This window comes from Sturnus vulgaris, chromosome 19, assembly GCF_052056855.1.
Source record: "Sturnus vulgaris isolate bStuVul1 chromosome 19, bStuVul1.hap1, whole genome shotgun sequence".
NCBI classification, from domain to species: domain Eukaryota; kingdom Metazoa; phylum Chordata; class Aves; order Passeriformes; family Sturnidae; genus Sturnus; species Sturnus vulgaris.
The window spans coordinates 8,395,863-8,415,140 of record NC_142261.1 but is presented as its reverse complement, the minus strand read 5'-3'; the positions used below and the strand labels follow the sequence as shown (position 1 = coordinate 8,415,140).

The following is a 19,278-nucleotide window of genomic DNA, read 5'->3' as shown; positions in this document are numbered from 1 at the left end:
CTGTAGGTGGAAATGGAGATGGAATTGTGTATTTTTTTTTGGAGGTGGGGAGAAGGGAAGCAAATGAAATTCTGGTAGAAGTGTATCTAAGGGTAAGCAGTAGAACTGCTGTGTCTCTTCTGCTGACACTGAGCACTTCTGTCTTGAGTGAGGCTGCAGCCAGAGCCAGTGCATAATTATTGTCATAGTGAGGGAAAAGAAATCACATACCCAGTTGGAACCTCCCTTGTTTCAAGTTGTGGCTGTTGTGTCTAATTCTCCTACAAAGGCTGCTTCTGTGTGCCCTGTAGCCTACTTTGCAGTTTGGGAGGCAGCCACTGGGTCTGTCCAAAGCTGCTTCTTCTCCAGAGTGAACTAGGTCACGTTCCTCACACTCCCCACACACATCCTCTGCTCCAGCCGCGTGACTGTCTCGGCATTTAACAGGTTTTTGTTGTTGTTTTTAAATTTTAATATTGAGTTATGATTTCCAGAAGAAAAATGTTCTAATTCTAATCACTTGCTGATGCAGAAGCAGTATTGTAATGTTAGAGCAAAACACTAAAGAAGTAAGTGGCAAAATTTAGGAATAATTTAGGAGTAGTCAAATGCAGTAATGGTTTGTATAGCTCATCAAGTGGTGTTGATTTCTGTACACCTGTGTTCTTAGTAGGCGGGAATGACATCAAGATTAGTGTCACCAACGAGCATTCAGAGTCCACTCTAAATGTAATGCCTGGCAAGAAAGGTCAGCCATCCATGTACGAGCAGCTGCGTGACATTGCCATAGACAACATCTGCAGGTAAGAGGGCGGCTGGCACCAAGCTGGACACGTGCTCTTTCCCTGGCACCATGCTGGATATATGCCATGTCCCTGGGAGAAATGTACAGTGCCCATATAATGGATTCTGCTCTGTGCTGGATGAAGTCTTTGTGCCTTGTTTGGTCATGACTTCGTTTTCCTTCAGGCATCTCTTGGTTCTGTTTATGTCCTAACTGTAAAATAATAATTTAGTCTTAATGTTTTGCTTCCCACGTCTGCTAGTCACCATTTTCAGTAGGTAGGTGTTTCTGTAGATATTGAGTAGGTTCTTTTTTGTTTTCAGCTTAGGATATCACATTGAGTGAGCCTCCTGTAACACAAGAATTGTCACACACTTGTGTGGGCAGTGATTATTCTTCCCTCTTAGACAGCTACAGAGAGATAGAGAAAAGACATAGTTGGTGACTAGAGACAAGGAATTAAAGTCTCAAAGCAGTGGATTCTGAATTTACCTTATTGCATATTCCCATCATTATTGTTTCTGAGAAAGCAGAAGTAGAATCTCGGCTCATTTTCTGAAATGTGTCTGCAGTGTTCCTTGTCAATCAGTTCTTACTCTTCAGTATAAACCTGCTTCCCTTATAAATAGATGGCATGCATTTGCAGTAGCTAAAAGTGGTATGTTTTATTGATGCATTGTATTTTTTCTGTCCATTGTTACTTCAGGTGCTTGAAAGCTGGCTTGACTATAGATTCAGTGATTGTTGAGGCCTTTCTTGCCAGTTTATCCAACCGTCTCTACATCTCTCAGGAGAATGATAAGTAAGTTGTCAGTCAGCCATAAAACCAATTTTTCCTTCACTCAATGAATCTGAGACTTATTCTAATATATAAGTACTGGCAGCATTATTTTAGAATTAAATGTCTCTGAGATTAATGGGCTTGTGCATGGGATCAAGATCTTCCTATGCCAAGCCTTTGCAGAGCTGAGCCTATTTTCATACTGAGAGGTACAGATTCAGCTTTAGCTGATTGGATCAGGAAATCTTTGGTGAATGTTAGCCAATTGTGAGTCCTCAGCTGAGTGATGCTTTCTCTCTTGAAGCTTCAGCTGTCCTTTTTGGCTAGACACATCTTTTTACTTAAGGCATTCTGCTCTGCTTTTAAGAGACTCACCAATCAAGAAGTCTCATGGGGGAGGTTCTGTAGTAGTTGGTCTGACTGGCTTAGTAGTCTTCCCATCATTTTTGCCTCTTTTCCCTGTTGTTTTTAGAACAGTTTGTTCATGGGTTAGTGTGGATTTCTTCAGTAATAAGTTTGGGAGAGGTAATTTTTAATTTTGAAAATCAACTTGTGCAAGTATATCCTCTAATGCTGAGGATGTGTAGAGTGGCAGTATTAAAGCTGTTAGTGATATTTAAATTTAGTATAGGAACTGTTACTTATGTGAAATGTAAATGGGATCTTGACAACTGTTAAACAGTTATGTTTTTCACCTTGGGGTTTTTCTTTGTTTTCCTAACAGGGAAGCTCATTTGATTCCTGACCACACAATTCGTGCTCTAGGGCACATTGCAGTGGCACTGAGGGACACCCCAAAAATGATGGAACCCATCCTGCAGATCTTGCAGCAGAAGTTTTGCCAGCCACCTTCTCATCTTGATGTACTCATCATCGATCAGCTTGGATGCTTGGTCATCACTGGAAATGTAAGGGAAGAATTGGCCAAGAGAATGCCATTTCATGATCCCTTTCCTTTAGTTAGATGGAAAGGTATTTTAGAAAGTGCATTTGCAGAAGGCTTTTAAGGCTTCTCTTTTTTTCACTACAGGTAGACACTTGTACAGTCTTTGTGATATCAGAAAATAAAAACTGTGATGATGTGTTAAATGCTGTCCCTGTAAAGAAGATGAATCCCCATAGAAAATGTATTAAAAAAAAAAAGACTATAAAGCCCACCAAGCTCAATGTTTTAAAAAGTTATTAAGTTTTTAAACGTGGCCTATCACAAATAAGTGGAGAGTATTTTCTTTTTGTATCAGTAATTAACTTTCAAAATCAGTTTGAAACCTTTTCTTGTAGGTTCATACATTTAAAAATATGGAAGATTGTCTTCTTCAGTCATACAAAGATCAACTGACTTTTTCCAAATGTTATTTGTGTCTCTGAACAAGCAATTAATTGCCAGAACTCAGAAGCCTGATTTTTTTTTTTCCATCAGGAAGGCAGAATTTAAGAAAATAATACATTTTCTAAAATTTGATCAATTAAAAACATTCACAAAAGCACTTGTATTGTTTGCTTCATGGAAACTGAAACCATTGCTCAGGCTGTGGCTGCACATCTATCTGAAGAACTTGGTAATAGACTATTTTACAGGGCTGTTCTTTAGAGAGATTGTATTCAACAAGCTTTACTGAGGGATTTGGTTTTGGTTTTTTGCAGCAATACATTTACGGTGAGGTGTGGAATCTATTTCAGCAAATCAGTGTTAAAGCAAGCTCAGTTGTTTACTCTGCCACAAAAGACTATAAGGACCATGGATACAGGTAACACTTAGCTGTGTCTCTTAAATGTATGAAAACTATATAAAACAGCTTTTGTGCTCCTTTGGGGTTTTTCACTTTTCCCCACTATTAAATTTTATTACAAGGTTATAAATTGTACTGTTCTTTGATGTTAAAAAGAAAGGCATTGATTTAAAAATAATAGTGCTTCAAAATGCAGAGATTCCTGAAAATGCTTTTCACTACAGGTAGCATTGATAACTCTTACCTCTGTAAGGAGTCAGAGTTTGTGAAAGATAATTTACATTGATGACTTATGTTATCTCTAATTACAGTAATTAATGAAGAAATTGTAGTAATTATTACTAAATCTCTTAGCCCAGAAAAGCTGAGAGTGGGGTTTGTTTTGTTTTTATGTGGTCCTGGTACTTGTTAGGGATTAAATGCAAACCATTAACAACTTGATTCTTTGTATGTAAGTTATGCATTGTTGTCCCCACTAGAAGTAAAGATTATCACTGGCTCTGCTGGTAGTTGGGGTAGGCTGGATACCTTTCAGTGCAGAATGGGAGTAGCTCAGAGGGCTGTTCCTCTCAGTATATTTTAACAATGCAATCTTAGATTCAACAACTGATAGGAGCTCTGATTCTTCTGCTCAAGAGCTTTCCCAAAACAGAAACACTGTCCTTGGCTGCTTTTTGTCTGCTACAGGGAAGTACTTTCCTTGTGACCATGACAGCATCATAAATGGAACATCCTCCAAAGGCACAATTTAAAAATAGTTTTTCACTTAAATACCGATTGCATTTAAATTGTCGGTAAAGTGATGTGATGCTCGTAAAAAGAGCAAGAAGAAAAACTGGTTGAAAATATGTCAGTAGCCTTATTGCAGGAGTTACTATCAGTAATATGAAGAAAACACAGAAAATATAAAACCTGCGGGACTGCTTGTTTGTAACTGTTCTTTCTCCTCAGGCACTGCTCCTTGGCAGTCATTAACGCCCTGGCCAACATCGCTGCCAACATCCAGGTAGAGCACCTTGTGGATGAGCTGCTGATGAACTTGCTGGAGCTGTTTGTTCAGCTTGGGCTGGAAGGAAAGAGAGCCAGTGAGAGAGCAAGTGAAAAAGGACCAGCACTGAAGGTCAGATACACGCTGGTTTTTAATTTTGTGCAGCTGTGCTTTGTGTAGGTGGCACTGCTAAATACACAGGGAAAACCCACTGTGCTAAGCCTGAGAGTGTGTTCTGGTTGTGGAGTGTGAGTGCAGGTCTAGGATGCCTGACTGATCCATGTGGAGTGTCCCAGATAAAACAGGGGACAGCTGCAGTTCAACTGAGACTTCCTGAACTGCAGTGTCTGAGGCAGAGCTGCAAAGGAAACCTTGGGATGCTCTGGAATCAATGTGGGAGGCAAACTGCTGCTCTGAGAGCTGTGCAGTTCTGCAAATGGAGAAATGACAGATGCCAGATGGATCGAGCTAGGAGGCAGTGTTTCTTTAGTGTTAAGATCCTGTGAGCAGTTCTCACTAGCACATTCTGCTCAATGCACAGTACAAGTTATGAAAGGTATTCTGAAGACTTCGTTTTCAAGAAGAGATCAAGAGGGTAAAACTGCACATGCTGTGCTCCCCAAACAAAAGCAAGTTTTTCTTCATCAGTTTGCCTATGTCTCTTCTTCTCAGCACACAAAAATTTGCTTGATAACCATTAAAATGTTCAGTGGTTTTTTTTTTTGTTCTATTTTCAACCATTCAAAAGTGATTTCTGTGAGGAGAAGAAAAAATATCTTATTTTTCTTTTGTTATTGCTGACAGTTGATATGGATGTCCCCTGAATATTCCCAGGAATGGAAATCATTCCATCTTCTTCACCCTCAGTGCCATGTATTATATAACACATAAAGCCTCATAAAGAGGCTGATACTTTATTTTTTTAAACAAAAAATGCCACTTAAAAGTGGGGTTTCTACAGAAACTGTGTAGTTCTGCTGGGTTCTGGCTATTGCAGTTAGTTTGTATCTCTGCTCTGACTCTGAAGCAGTGAGTCACGTGCAGTGGATTGTCCTGAAGTTGACAAAAAAACCGTGGTGACTTTGTCCAGTTGTCCCTACCCCTTAGAGTGTCTTCTGTGCTATTATTTTATTCCCTTTAAAAATATTTTAAGACCCATCTTATGTTTTGCTTTATTTTGACTCTCCAGGAAAGACAACTGAAATTTGTTTTTGTTGGGTTGTGCCATCATTGTTTCATCTGAAGGCTATTTGACTTTGTTTCTTTATTGCTCTCTTATTTCCTTCTTTGTTTTTGCTTTTTTAAATTGCTTCCTTTTGGTTTATTCCACTTTGTGGAAATACTTTAGAAATGCTTTTGTAGATGTTTTGATCATTTGCTTTTTCTTCTCCAGGCCTCCAGTAGTGCAGGGAACCTGGGTGTGCTTATTCCTGTCATTGCTGTGGTGAGTATCCAATGGATGAGTTGTTGCAAACAATAATTTTTTCTCACATTTATCAAATATTGGTGCTATTTCAAGTAAAATGGTTTTGATTGACTGCTAGGGCAGAGATTACCATCCAGGAGAAATGTAGTACTACTCTAAAATAATACCTTGCTCTAAGGGGATGAAACATGTGATTAATAATGACAAATCTCTTGAAAATAAAGAATTTTTTGTGATTGTAGGTTAGAAGTGCTAACTCAGGAAAAAATTGTAGTCCTAGATCTCCAACAGAAAATTTGATACATCCAAGGCATGTTACCTGGTCAGCAGGGCTATTTTCCTAATTGCTGTAGCTTTTACAAAACAAAATAAAAAAGGCTCACATCTAAAAGATCCATAGACAAACTTCCTGAAGGCCAAAAGGCTTCATGCTGCTTGTTTCCCTCCTGAAGCTGAATTATTCTGTGGAACTTTTCCAGCGCAGCTGGTGGGACAAAAGAGAAAAACGTATCCCATGCTTGCAGTAGGGATGCCTCTTGTAGCTTGTTCATACTGCACATGGATAAACAGGCAGGAAAAAAGCATTCATTTCATACTCTGCCCCCTCAAACCTCTTCACTGAAGCTTGTCAAAGAGAAGGGTCTAAAATGAGCACTAGTTAAAGATCAGAGAACTCTTCCTTTCCTTCCTATATCTCTTCCACTGGTTTCTTACATCTGCCCTCCCCAAATTCAGCAGTGATCACAAGAACCAGTTCCTAACTTTAAAGAAATGTGTTTATAAATGTCTTGGATCACTGTTATTCGATAGTTGCTCAGTTTCTGCATGAGCCAGCTAGTCCTGCATTGAGATGTTCTAGTGGGTGGCATTTTTCAGCTGTCAATGATGTTTTTGCTGATTTGAGTGAAAGCAGGACAATTCCTTGCATATTGAGAGAACATTAGTGCTTATTAGGGAACTTGATGTAAAAGTTAGGGAAGTGCTTTCCTGTTTCCAATTTGTATTGATGATATATTTGTTCTGAATAGCTGGGGATAACTGCATTTTTCTTAACCAATGTGACCTTTAAATGCAGTCACATAGTGCCAGAATCTGAAGCAAGAGTTAATGGTTACATTATGGTTGTTGAAGCAAATATTTGACTTTCTTGCACAATGTATGAAGATCATGAGTTTTGAGCAGTAGCTGATTTGCTTTCCTGCTTGACCTCTTTGCCTTGAATTATTGTCTTTACTTAAATCCCCAGAAACCCATATTGCAGATGCTCCAGCTCATTCAATCATTGATAAACTAATTAAACCTAGGGCATGAATAATTAATCTTTTGCATATGCTTTTCTTTTTTGTGTATGGTTTCCTTTTTGAATACAGATAAACCAATAAAATGTGTATATGAATGTTAATGATTTCTGTTGTGCACTTCCAGTACTGAAAATTGTCTATCACATGATGGACTTGAAAGACAGGAATAGGGGGAAACATCTGAGTTTCCTATTCAGTATCAGCTCTTCATCAGTCATCATCATCTAATACTAGTATTTCACTGGCTGACAGGTTGAAAAGCTTTGTGTATGGAGCATATAATTGGAGTAAATGCAAAATTATAAACAGTAGTATATAAAAACAAAATTAAATCAACAAGTTAATATTGGAAAAACACCTTTTTTAAGAAAATTCAAAATTCCTACAATAACAGTTGGTTTAAAGGTTATTTGTGTGTTTTTGCTAACATAAGACAAATTTATAAGGTGTATAGATTGATACAGTATCTGACACTGCAAAAAGTAATAAAAAGTACTCACTGGATTATGAGGCACATTTTTAAAAGGTATGATGTAAAGTATGCAGAGGTATGTTCATTGTCTTTAATAATTTGAATGTATGGTGCAGCTCTGTTCCTTGTACCAGGTAGATAGTGACATTCTACAGAGTGTGGGTAAATCTTCTCATTTTCAAATGTGACTCATTTGAACAGAATTTGTGTTGTTACTGGAATGATTCAGAAGGTTTGCTGTGACTTGAGATTGTGTCCATTAAATCAATCATCGAGAGTGCACTGGAATATTAACAGAGTGATTGCTATAAAAGGCTTCTTTTCTAGAGAGGTCATACTGAGCCAGTGAAAAGAGCATTTTGCTGACTGCTTTCCCTCTAAAGGGTGTTCTGAGGATATTTATATCATTTACCAAGCTGGCCTAATTCTGATACCTCTTGTACCAATGAAGATTAGAGGAAGTATTGAAGTAATACAAGATAGATCAGGGAAAAGTAGTGGGTCCCTTGTATTTCATTCCTCCAAGGCATTTGTCTCCTCTTACTTGATACACTGGTCCATGAGGCTCATTGTCTGCATCAGTCTGGGTGTTAATACACATTGTGTGTATTCACTGAATATTAAATGAGGTAAGCAAAGTAAGGAATGGGGTCATTTGACTTGTTTCAGGTTAGATTGTGTAAAATGCCCAGGAGAGACTTAGATGTCTATGGCTGGTCAGGTATTCAGGATTACCTTAGTCCTATTTATCATAAACAGACATCCTAAAATTTCAAGCTAAATTTCAAGACTCCAGATAGTCTAAATACTTTATTGATTATATTTTATACACTGTTGCAAAACACAAAGTGTAAGTTACTTTGTGATTTTTTTTTCTAGTTATACACTTGTATCAATACATGGCACTAACCATTTTTTTTAAATTGCAGTCAAATTATCCGCTGCTGTGAGTCCATTCATGAGAAACTACATGTAGATAATACGTTTTCTTTTTATACCAGTGACTTTTTTGTATTGGCTAATATGACAATAAATTTTCCTTTATGATACTGGTATTTTAGAAGATAATTAATTATACAGCCCATGTGTAACAGAGTGTTGGAGGTTCTTCTCTGCTTTTAAGATGTGGCTGGGTTGGCAACTCTGCCCATGAAGAGAAGGCAGCTGGTGCGGTGCTCGTAGATGAGGAACAAAAAGGGGCGGTCCACGACAAAGCGGATCTGAGTGGAGAGAGGCATGAACCCCACCGTGGTTATTGTTGCAGCCTCTGTGCCCTCCTCATTCACTGTGATTGTGCCTTGGTGGTTGAACTGTTCAGACAAACAAAACAGGAAAATAAGTGGGAGAAATTGAGGCTCTCCTAAGTACATGAATGATGTGCTCACAGCCTTCCCCTCTTCCCGTGCTGGTCACCCTACACAGCACCAAAAACCTTTGGGATTTGTTCTGTGGAGAAACCTGTCCCTGATTGACCACAACCCTCTCACTGCCCTTGACATCTGATTAAACATGTGCTTCATTATGTGAATAGACAAGGACAAACCCACAACCCTCCCTCCTAAGTCCTCCAGAAAAGATGAGGAAAAAATATTAGTTTAGCTTATTGTTTAATATTGTTACTGAGCTGCCATGTTATTGGGTGATAGAGTTTAATCAGAGAGGAGGTGAAGTGAGGAGTAAATACCCTGTCAATGGTGATCTTCTCCTCTGATATACCAGAGTAGTCGCCTTTTCCATTGAACAGTTCTTCTATTCCCATGGATCTCAGATAATCAATCAAGTTATAAGTCTTCTCCAGCTTAAATTTAGGCAGAACCACTTCTCTTGTTCTAGTGAAAATAAACACAAAAAGGAAAAATCATTGAGCAGATATATATGTGCACGACTCCTTTGCTTTACAGACCTCTGTGGTTTGGAATTTTTGCTGTCTTCAGCAAGCAGGACACATATATACAGGACTGTACTTTTGCTTTCAAAACTTGAGCATCATGAATTTAAAACTGCTTTAAAAAATTAATTCCCCTGTGAAAACTGTTAGTTTGTCAGTTTGATATTCCATTTATTATGATCTGCATTATTTATGTATCTAAGGTATGTGACTTTGAGCAGTCAGTGCATGCTTGTAATAAGTGTTGAGCTGTCACATTTTCTGAAGTACTAAACTGGAGATTTGTCACTTATTGTGTACAACAGAAATAGGTTGAATTCCTATTCAACACAAATCATCTCTTTTTATCGAATCTGAAGACAGATACACCTACCCTGTCATCTTCCTCAAGGAGGCTTTTTTTTTTTCCTCTCCCATAACTGTGATGTCCTTTGTTGATTATGGAATGTGTTCCTTTACACACAGCTCTGTTGAATGCTCAGTGCTGAACTGAACGTAGGCTGATGTTACCAAGAGTTTTGGCACAGAATAATCTGTTATTTTCACAGTCTTATTTTTCTTTCTTATTATAAACTTGGTCAGTAAGAAAGTTTTCTTTAAATCTACATCATTAAGTTCTCAGTAGAAAGAATTTTGAACCTTCATTACTATTTTCTACCTCAGTCGTCCTTGATATCTTGATGGTATTAAATTTTGAGAGATCACCAGTCCTGATTTCTAATTCAATAAATCAATTTTTTGGATTTTGTATTTTCAATCAAAATATATTATCCTCTGCATGCTTTACTTACTAGTCTCATCAAGAAAATACATTAAGGCTTTTCAGCAGATACCTGTTTGTCATGCTCTTCTGCCACTTTTCTACCACTTGAGGTGTGATCTGCTTCTCGAGGGCTTTCATGCCAGCCAGTTTGTGTGGGAGCACCACGAGCATGCTGATGTTACCCACGAAGGGGAGCTGGATGATGCTGCAGTCCAGCTCGGGGTCAGCAGCAGCCAGGAAGGTGCCCTTGGTCTGCATCATTGGCACCTTCACCGTCTGCTTCTCGTTCAGCCGGAAGCTCCGCTTCACCGTCATCTCCACTGGAAACTTGTTCTCCCAAGTTCCTGTTTGTACCATGCAGAACACACAGAAAACCCCAAGGTGGCTGTTTAGTGAAATGTTCCCAGGATAGCTTTACACTAACCTTTTAAGTCACATGGATTGGGAGTTACTGCAGGAGATTGATTTCAGTGAAGCCTGAATTAGAATACAAGTTTTGAAGTGACTTCAAAATTCTTGTCTTTCTAACTTAACATTTGTCTGATTTGAGTGTTCTGAATGACAAGAAATAAGAATTTGGTTGGTATGTATTATTTTTCCCTTTGAGGGATCTGGAAATTTAAACAGATGCAAAATATATTTTAGAGTTTGCCTCTAGCAGAACACCTGACCCAGCTGTATTTTCTGAGAGATGTGATGCTTGAATCCAGTTTTGATTTGGAGAACGTTAGTGGTATATCAAACTAAGCGAGGACTGGTTTCAATTTTGCATAAGTTTATAAAAGATGCTGTGCTGAAAGCATTATGTTACCTTAGTCCATTCAGAATGGTTCATTTTCTGTCTTAATCTGAAGAGCTGGGATGTTGACTACTTAATTCTATGATCCAGTTTGATGTGATACCAAGCTCCTGTAGATGTGCTGAAATCTGACAGGTTTATGCCCAAATAATGCAGCCCAATACATTTTGCAGGCCAGAAAACTTTGCTGTCAGGGTTTGAAGCTTTTTATGTGGAGATATTCTGGATACCAAAAATATTTACTGACTGTTTGAAAGAAGGTTTTTAAAATGCAGTATTCTGTTGGTCTTTTTATAGAACTGTGTCCCTGGAATAAACATCATTTCTAAAGGGGCAGACAAAGCAAGAAGATTATAGTGGAAATAGGGTTACCAGTATCTCCTGTAAAAACTCAGGAATTTCAGTCATCTTTGGCAAGCAAGTATGTGAGAAATGTGACTGTGACTGTGTGGAGAGCCTACAGTATAACCTTATTTGGTTTCTTAGTCTGATTTTGCCAGATTTGCTGTGAATAAAAAAAGAAAAGCCTTAAGTCCAACTTTCATTCTAATAGTTCCTGCACATGTCAGGCTGGTAGGGACCATCGGTTTGAGAAGTGATCAGACTGTGGTTAATTGTTTGAAAGGTATGAGGTATAAAATGGATTATGGTATTCCCAGATTGTCTCACTTCTAAGGAAAACCCAGTATCTGGCTGTTTTTCAGGGAGCAGAATTCACAGGTGTAGGACTCCAGCTGGCCAATGACATGGGGCTGCTGTGGGCCAGGGGAGCTTCAGCAGCACTGCCATCCACTGAGGGATGGGAGACAATCAGCTCTTCCTAGTGAAAGAGAGGAGCTGGAGAACATTTTCCTTGGATTCAGTTTTGCAAATGAATTCTTCTTGGGTAGGATACTGATCCCCAGCAGGAGCTGTGTGGCAGCTGAAACCAGCTGGCTCTTCATGATTTTTGTGACTCTCTGTTTTGAATTTTCCCCCAGGATATCTTTTGGATCCGTCTGTGGTGGGCAGGTGTTGTCTCCATTGAGTGACTCCTCTATTGCTTTTGTGACTGGAATCTCAGAAAAAATCACGACATTTTGGACCCATCAACATTTGTCATTTACCAAAACTGCCATGGCTAAAATAACCAGCTCCTACTTGATAGGAAGCTCATGAAAGATTACTCAGAGCTGAATGGGGGGTAGGCTGGACATCTATACAAGATAAAATGTGCTTCTTACCAACATAAATAGTTTCCAATAGTTTCTTGATGTCCTTTAATATAAAAGGAGCTTAAAACTTCACAGTGTTTGTCAAGTATCCCACTACTCAGTCTCACTTGTACTGAGCATTTCTGTATATCTAAAAATGTTTATAAGTTTCTTAGTTCTGAAGGCTTATCTGAGCTTTTCTGCAGTGGTACAAACAGTGCAGATGGAAAGATGTGGACAAAATTTGGCGTGTTAGGAGTAGTGGGGAAACTAAGAAACCTAGGAGCACAATTTGCTTTTAAAAAGTTCAGTTCTACTCAAAGTAGAATTCCCAGGAGACTCACTGTAAGACAAAAGAATGAGAGCAGTAGAGAATTGATCTTTGTTTTGAGGGTTAGAAATTACAGCCTTCAACAGATGGCACCAAGGCAATTTGGACTAACAGGACTTCATGGGCAGAAGAAAAGCCCTAAAGTCTTTTTGATCTTGATAACTCAAGAGTTCCAATACCACAGCTGTCTATTTTTGTGGTGTTTTTGTTATTTTGAGATGGGACAAATATTGAATAACTTCAGAGTGAAACAAAAGTGAAATATTTCAAATTTCACCAAATTATGAAAATATATGTTTCACTTTGTATAGTCCTTTTCTTAGAATGGTTTAACAGGCACTAAAGCCTTATATTTAGTATGATATGATATGATATGATATGATCATCAGGGATGTAGTCAAGGATACAAGTTAAGTGCCTGTTGGATGGTACCTGAGAATAGGAGATTATCTGGATTTTATTTTAGTGATTGCTTCAGATTCTTTTAGGGGTAAGTAGCATTATTCAAGAAAGTAATTCCTTGAAAGTGAGTGGGAAAAGGTACATTTATAGGAATGTTGCTTCTATAACCTGCTGAGATGGCAGGTGTAAGAGAGGCCTTTGTTTCCTGGAAGCAGGGACATAACTGAGGAAAAATAAACTCCTCTATGAATTATGGAAAGGACTGTGTTGTACTTGCAAACACTGTTACCCTTTTGGGCTAACTTTCCTTATCCATGTTTTAAGTAACCTTCATCTGATTTTCATCTTGAGCAGTCAGTAACAGATTTCCATTTATCCTCTGTTCTTTCATTGGCACCTCCCACCTCTTGCTCATTTAATATAATTTTAGAAGTTTGTTGAAAAACTAACTAACTTTCAACCTGAGGCAGATAACTTATCTTACTCTTAGTTTAAATGTAAAGACGTTGAAAATAAGGGTTTATAATAAGAATATATTGTAAAGTCTTTATTTCAAACCTCTTTAACTATTCAGCCTTTACTAATACATGAAGGAGCCCATATAAGCCCATATAAGCTGACCATTCATGCTTTAATTCATTCATGAATTAACTGAAATGTTCCATGTAGTGAATGTGTTTGCTTTTAGTTGTAGAGGAACAGTTTTTTGGTTATTCTTTTAGGTTCCCTTAGCCTGACAAGGATCACACTCTGATCATATTTAAAAATCGCTTCCTTCAAGCTGAAATTCTTTGTAGTTGTTTGTATGAGTCCTGAATACTTCAGAGATGTTAAGTGCTTTAACTGAAATCTACCTGTACAATTTCAGTGACACCAGGACTGAATGTGATGTGACGAATGACTTGCATGTGCATCTGTACCTCTCCATCTGATACTTCTACAAAGATTATGCTTTCTGGGCTATTCTGCATTCATATGTTGATTTTCTGTCTCACTGAGTCATTAAAATTTTGGAAGTAGTAAGCATTTGCTCTATGTATACAATACCCACTAACTTCAGAACATTGTTGTGCTACAGAAACAGGCAAAAAATGGGCTAATAATACAAATTCCTAATGAGGGGCTCAGTAGGTTTTTAGTAGTGTACATTAGACTTAAGTTCTGTTTGGGATTTCTAATGATATATGGCACTGCATTGCAAACTGAGAAAATCCATCACTAAGATAGAAATAACAGATTCTTACCTTTGAAGTAAAGACAATTAAGAATCATCATCAGTGTTGTAGGGTTTATGTTCTCAAGAGCTTCCTTTATTAATCCCTTGGTCAGCTTCAAGATGCGTTCGTTGGTTTTGGCTATGAAGCTGGGATCTGAGAAATCAGCTGGTTGGGCATCAGCAAAGTAGTATGTTTTCATATTGTTTCTGAAATCATTGAGAACAGTAAAGTCTTTATGAATGTAAAGGTCATTGACAGACCTGAGTGTGTAGCCAAAGTTGCGCCTGAAGAGCCGATGGGTGAGTTTGCGGAAGAGGTTGTGAACGGTCATGAGCTCGTATTTGCTGCTGGCATTAATGAAGTCTTGAAAGCCAAGAACAGATAACACTTCCTGCTGGGTTTGATCCTTCAGACCCAGGGAAATCATAGCCATTGCAGTGGAAATACCGACAGGAGCCATGATAATATTGTCTGAGGAGCTGGCCTTGTCTGCCACGCTGCGGTAAAGGTTGAAGCCAAAGTTTGCATTGAGGATATTGAGGCGCTGGATTCTGGTTTTGCCCTGGAATAGTTCCAGAATATTTCCTTGCTGAACTTCAGAAACCATGTGTGGGGCAGCATCAATAACATCACTATAGTCATCTTCATTCAATATCTTGTCGAGGTCTAGGTAGTCCTCTTCCTCCTCCTCTTCAGGAATCAAGTCGTTAGTGATGGTGTTTTCTCTGTGGAACTCGACTGGTAGGTTTGGCATAAAGGTCCCGTTTTCATGTGGCTGTGCACCTTTAAGGCTTTCAAAATGCTCAGTGACGTCCTTGACTCCACCAAATGTGGAGGTTATAATGAGAGCAAGGGCAAGCAATTGAAATAGAAACTTCATTCTGACAGGTGAAAGCCTGGAAGACAGCATAACAAGTTGAGAGGGTCGAGGGTAATTGAATTTTAGTTATCTATTCCCTAATTTTAGATCCATGCTTATTTCTATTGCAGCAGCAGATCTGTGGTTACCTTGTTCGACAGCACTGTTTTTTAGTGGAACAGATGTCAATTAGATGGATAAGTCTGTTTTACTGGTAATTGTTTTGCTTACACAATGCCTCCAGCCTGCCAAAAAATTGGTTGACCTCCTCCCATACAAACAGTCATTACTGACATACTTCAACAGTTACAAACTCATTACCCAGAATATGTTTGACTATTTTAAACCCTTACACTTAAACTGTGCACTAATTGTGTGAATAGTGTGTGCTGAAAATACAACGCGAAGTTAAGTTTGAAGATTTGAGCTTGGTATGAAGAAGAGGAACTCCCCTGCAGGAGCATACCAGAAGGCTGAGATTTACTGAAAAATTTGAAAAACAAACATCCTGTAGCTACAACAAAAATGGAAGTTTTTTGGAAAAGCAAGGCACCAAGCTGGTGAATAAAGGCAGTCTAGGCACGTTGAAAGACATGTATTTGCACTGAGTGCCATTAGTGGGGCTGCAGTGGGGGAAGTGTTGGGCATAAATGTCTGTCCTGGCCTGCTCAGGGCCTTACTCGGGCATGTTACTCAATGCCTGTGCACCCTCTCTGCAGCTCTCTGTCCTCATCTGCCACTTTTGTAATGGATTGGCTTGATTCTGCTTTTGGCTTAGTTATGTTTTGTTTTACTTTTGTGTAGCACTGCAGAACTTGTAGTGCTCTCTGTTTTCTTTGTGATGTGAAATATCTGTGAACTCCCTTCAGAACTTGGTTTCTCCAGGCTTACTGTGATCCCAGTTCTAGATTTTTCACCTCTTCTGTTTGAGAATACATTTAAGTAGGACCTTCATTTTTCTAAGGGCAACTTAATCAATCTCTTCATCTACTGAGTATTGGACTGTTGCATTTTCAAATTATTTTTAAAATCAAAAATTTTCTTCAGTAGATATTTGAAGAGAGTCCATCAGACTTACTCAGCTGTAAAACTCTCTACCAAGAAGTAGGTCTGAGAGACTTTTCACCATAATATTGGGTGCAGTAATTAAAGGGATCTTAAAAATATATGAAAAAGTATAATTGCCTCCTGTGACAGTCAGAGATCAAAATGTAGGTGTTCAATAGATCTGTGAGCTGAAACTGAATGGATGTCTGGATGCCAGGCCTTGGGTTTGTTCAGACTTAACTATAAATTTATTTCAGGAATTTATAAAGTTAATCTCAATTGATACACTTTATTGAGTAAAAAGGCAGTTACAATATAATACAGGTTAAAATACTGAATGCAGTTAAAACAAAAATCTTACTAAGATGTTGATTAAACTGTTTTTGTAAATTAGGAAAGAGAGCTGTTCTGTAAAGTATAAAGGTTCACATACCTGTACCTGTTCACTGACCTGTGTATCAGTGAATAAAACCTTGAAGGAAAATATTTCCAAACATGTTGTAAAAGGATTGAAATAACAGAGCTGATTAATTTTTTAAATTCCCCCAGATTAATTTGCTTTAAATCCTAAAACCATTTAAGGTGATCCCCCCATATAAAAGAACACACTGTTTTGCAAAAACGAAGGATCCAAATAAGATGCTTATGAAATTGTTTTACACTGTGACTGAACATCTCGAGTCAGTCTTTTTCTTATTGTTTCTCCATAAAATCATTTGTTTTTTCCCCGCCCCCAGAAGTCAGGCCCTTAGGGCTGAGATAGTCTGTCCAGTAACCATTGATAAACATTTTCTGCTCTTGGCACAGCAGAATTTGCTGTCTGTATTCCCAACTTTACATTTTTGTCTTCACCAAAACTCAGTTATTGCTCAGCTGCACTTACACAGGCAAAACATCCCCCTTCTCTGCAATATGTATGTCTTTGGTGAGATCTACCCAAAATAACAGGAGAGGTAAATGAAGCTTACCTTTAAGCCACTGTATGGGAAGGATGTGTTGAAAAGCTCAAGTAAAGGGAACGGCAGGGTTTAAATCTGAACTTTGACGCTGGCTTTTTGTGTATCTCCCAAAGTAAACATTCTCTAAACCAAACACTGCTAAACTTACTTCGTCAGCCAAAATCCCTCCCTTGCCTGGTGATCTCTGCTGAATTCTCTGTTGTTTGTTGAACTGCTTTTATAGCTTTGCAGGTACTTGTTCCCTTTTGAGGAAGGTCTTTGAGCAAAAATCGGTGTGTATGTAAAGTTTCAAAGTCAAGCACACACATAAACTTGACTGTTAATGACAGAAAAATCCATGCAGCTGCTGTTTTGTGCTGAAAGGGGGGACGGGGGAGCATCTTAGTGCAAATGTGTTTGAGGCCTCTGTGGTTGTGATGGGGTTTCTTCAGCTGGGGTTGTATTGGTGCAAAGATTTCCATTGTACAAGCAGCTTTTTACTATAGTGCTGTTCACCAGCTTAAACTCACACTGATTTTATTATAATTGAGAGATTTTTTCATGCTTTTCCTTTTTAAATGACTAATCTCCCTCATGATTTACAAATGCATCCAAAGTTGGCTTTATGTAAGGTTTTGCTGCAGTACTGCTGGCTCTCATACCTAGAAAGAATTACTGTGGTTAGAGAAAACGTCTTCAAGCTAGATTAGAATGTAACATTTTGTTAATAAAGTTTACAGTAGTAATATACAGTCATATTGAATAAAGCTTGCAGTTTAATGGACACTTTCTTTTCCAGTTTATACACTGCTTGTGCTTTAACTCTTTTTAGGATAACACATTATGATCTTTATTATATAAATTTATCTAAAATTATATATCATGTTGGCTATGATGATATACTGCTTCTCCAGTGGTAGCAGCTGTTTGTGCAAAAAAGTATCAGAGAATGTTAATAAATGTGTTGAAAATAATGCTCTTTTACTTGCTTGTTTGGATAATAAATTCTTCAGAACTGATGTCATTCTGTGCGTGGGTGCAAACAATGAAAGATCCCCAATTGGTGCCTCAATGTATTTCCACAAAGCTGATAAACAATAGCAACCAGAAGTGTTTTTAACGAATATTTATTTTGTTTGGAGTTCCTTTACACTGAAGCAAAGCTGCATGGCATTGTCTACAGCACAGTTTAAAGGACCATGTGGTTTCTTCCTCCCTGCAGTGGATAGTATACTAATATTATGTATTCTCCTCTGAGGTTACTGTATCAGCATGGTGTTATTCTTGTTTAAAACAAAGGAAATTCTTACTTCAGGCTTCTCAAAATTAGCCTTTCAGCTGTCCAGAAAGAACTTAATTCCTTCAATATAATAATAGCAGTATAATACTAGTTTTCATAGGTGACAAAGAATATTACCTTTGTAAATCAAGGTAAAGAAGGTACATTATTTGATTCCTTAGTGTGGAATTAAGTTATTCTAATTCCCAGCATTTTCTAATGTTAATTTTTATTTCTTTGGTAGCTCACTAGACGCTTGCCACCCATCAAGGAGGCCAAGCCCAGGCTGCAGAAGCTGTTCCGTGATTTCTGGCTGTATTCAGTGCTGATGGGATTTGCTGTGGAAGGATCAGGTACTCTGCATTCTAGGAGGACAACATTTAAACTTTTGATGAATCTAAATACAATTCTGCAAACCATTCGCAGCTGGAAGAAAAATTACAGGCACAAAGACACTTCAAAGCTGACATGACAGTTCTTTGGTGGGATTTCTTTAAATCTTTGCAGTTTTGTTATCAGATTCAGCATAGTACAACTTGTACATAGTTTTATTCCTAAGTTAATAGCCTTAGTTATGAGTTTTGATAGCCAGATTCTTGAAATGGAAGATAAGACACATGAAGTACAATGGTAATTAAGTAGAAACTTCACCTAATCATACTGACTAAGTTTGGAGCATGGATCATGTGTGTTGAGTGTCTATGCTTAAGAGCATGGAAAATCTGCCCTAGAAGTAGTGCAAAGCTTGGTAATGCAAGTAACTTTGTGAAACCTGATTTTTTTTTTTAATCCCTCATTCCACCTTCCTCTTTCTACTTCTGTTCCAGGTCTTTGGCCAGAAGAGTGGTATGAAGGTGTGTGTGAAATTGCCACCAAGTCTCCGTTACTCACATTTCCCAGCAAAGAGCCACTCCGATCTGTCCTGCAGTACAATTCTGCCATGAAGAACGACACCGTGACTTCTGTAGGAATTCATTTCTTCTGTTTCCTCCTTCCATAATGTCTGTCTGTCAGTGTTAAATGACATGGTACCTGTGATATATTGAAATAGCACAGCACCCTTTCAACCTGCCTCCTGTTTAGTGAAAAGCAGCTATTTTA

General features: G+C 38.3%; 2 protein-coding genes across 3 annotated transcripts in view; one reads left to right on the top strand and one right to left on the bottom strand.

The window, feature by feature from the left end:
* Window positions 1-19,278, top strand: part of PI4KA (phosphatidylinositol 4-kinase alpha) — a 53,474-nt gene that overhangs the window by 12,380 nt on the left and 21,816 nt on the right. Inside the window, exons 14-21 of one of the 2 annotated variants that reach the window (XM_014894580.2) lie at window positions 650-782; window positions 1,470-1,565; window positions 2,269-2,452; window positions 3,189-3,292; window positions 4,226-4,394; window positions 5,656-5,706; window positions 18,422-18,530; window positions 19,005-19,141. In XM_014894580.2, coding sequence (XP_014750066.1) covers window positions 650-782; window positions 1,470-1,565; window positions 2,269-2,452; window positions 3,189-3,292; window positions 4,226-4,394; window positions 5,656-5,706; window positions 18,422-18,530; window positions 19,005-19,141 — 983 coding nt within the window. The remainder of the gene's footprint in view (window positions 1-649; window positions 783-1,469; window positions 1,566-2,268; window positions 2,453-3,188; window positions 3,293-4,225; window positions 4,395-5,655; window positions 5,707-18,421; window positions 18,531-19,004; window positions 19,142-19,278) is intronic. The other variant, XM_014894581.2, reaches the window with a different exon arrangement.
* Window positions 8,257-17,108, bottom strand: SERPIND1 (serpin family D member 1). Its single transcript, XM_014894582.2, has 5 exons — window positions 16,929-17,108; window positions 14,082-14,950; window positions 10,183-10,456; window positions 9,146-9,290; window positions 8,257-8,771 (listed from the first exon to the last, which is right to left on the bottom strand). The coding sequence occupies exons 2-5, from the start codon at window positions 14,932-14,934 to the stop codon at window positions 8,580-8,582; spliced, it is 1,464 nt and encodes a 487-aa protein (XP_014750068.2). The 5' UTR covers window positions 14,935-14,950; window positions 16,929-17,108; the 3' UTR covers window positions 8,257-8,579.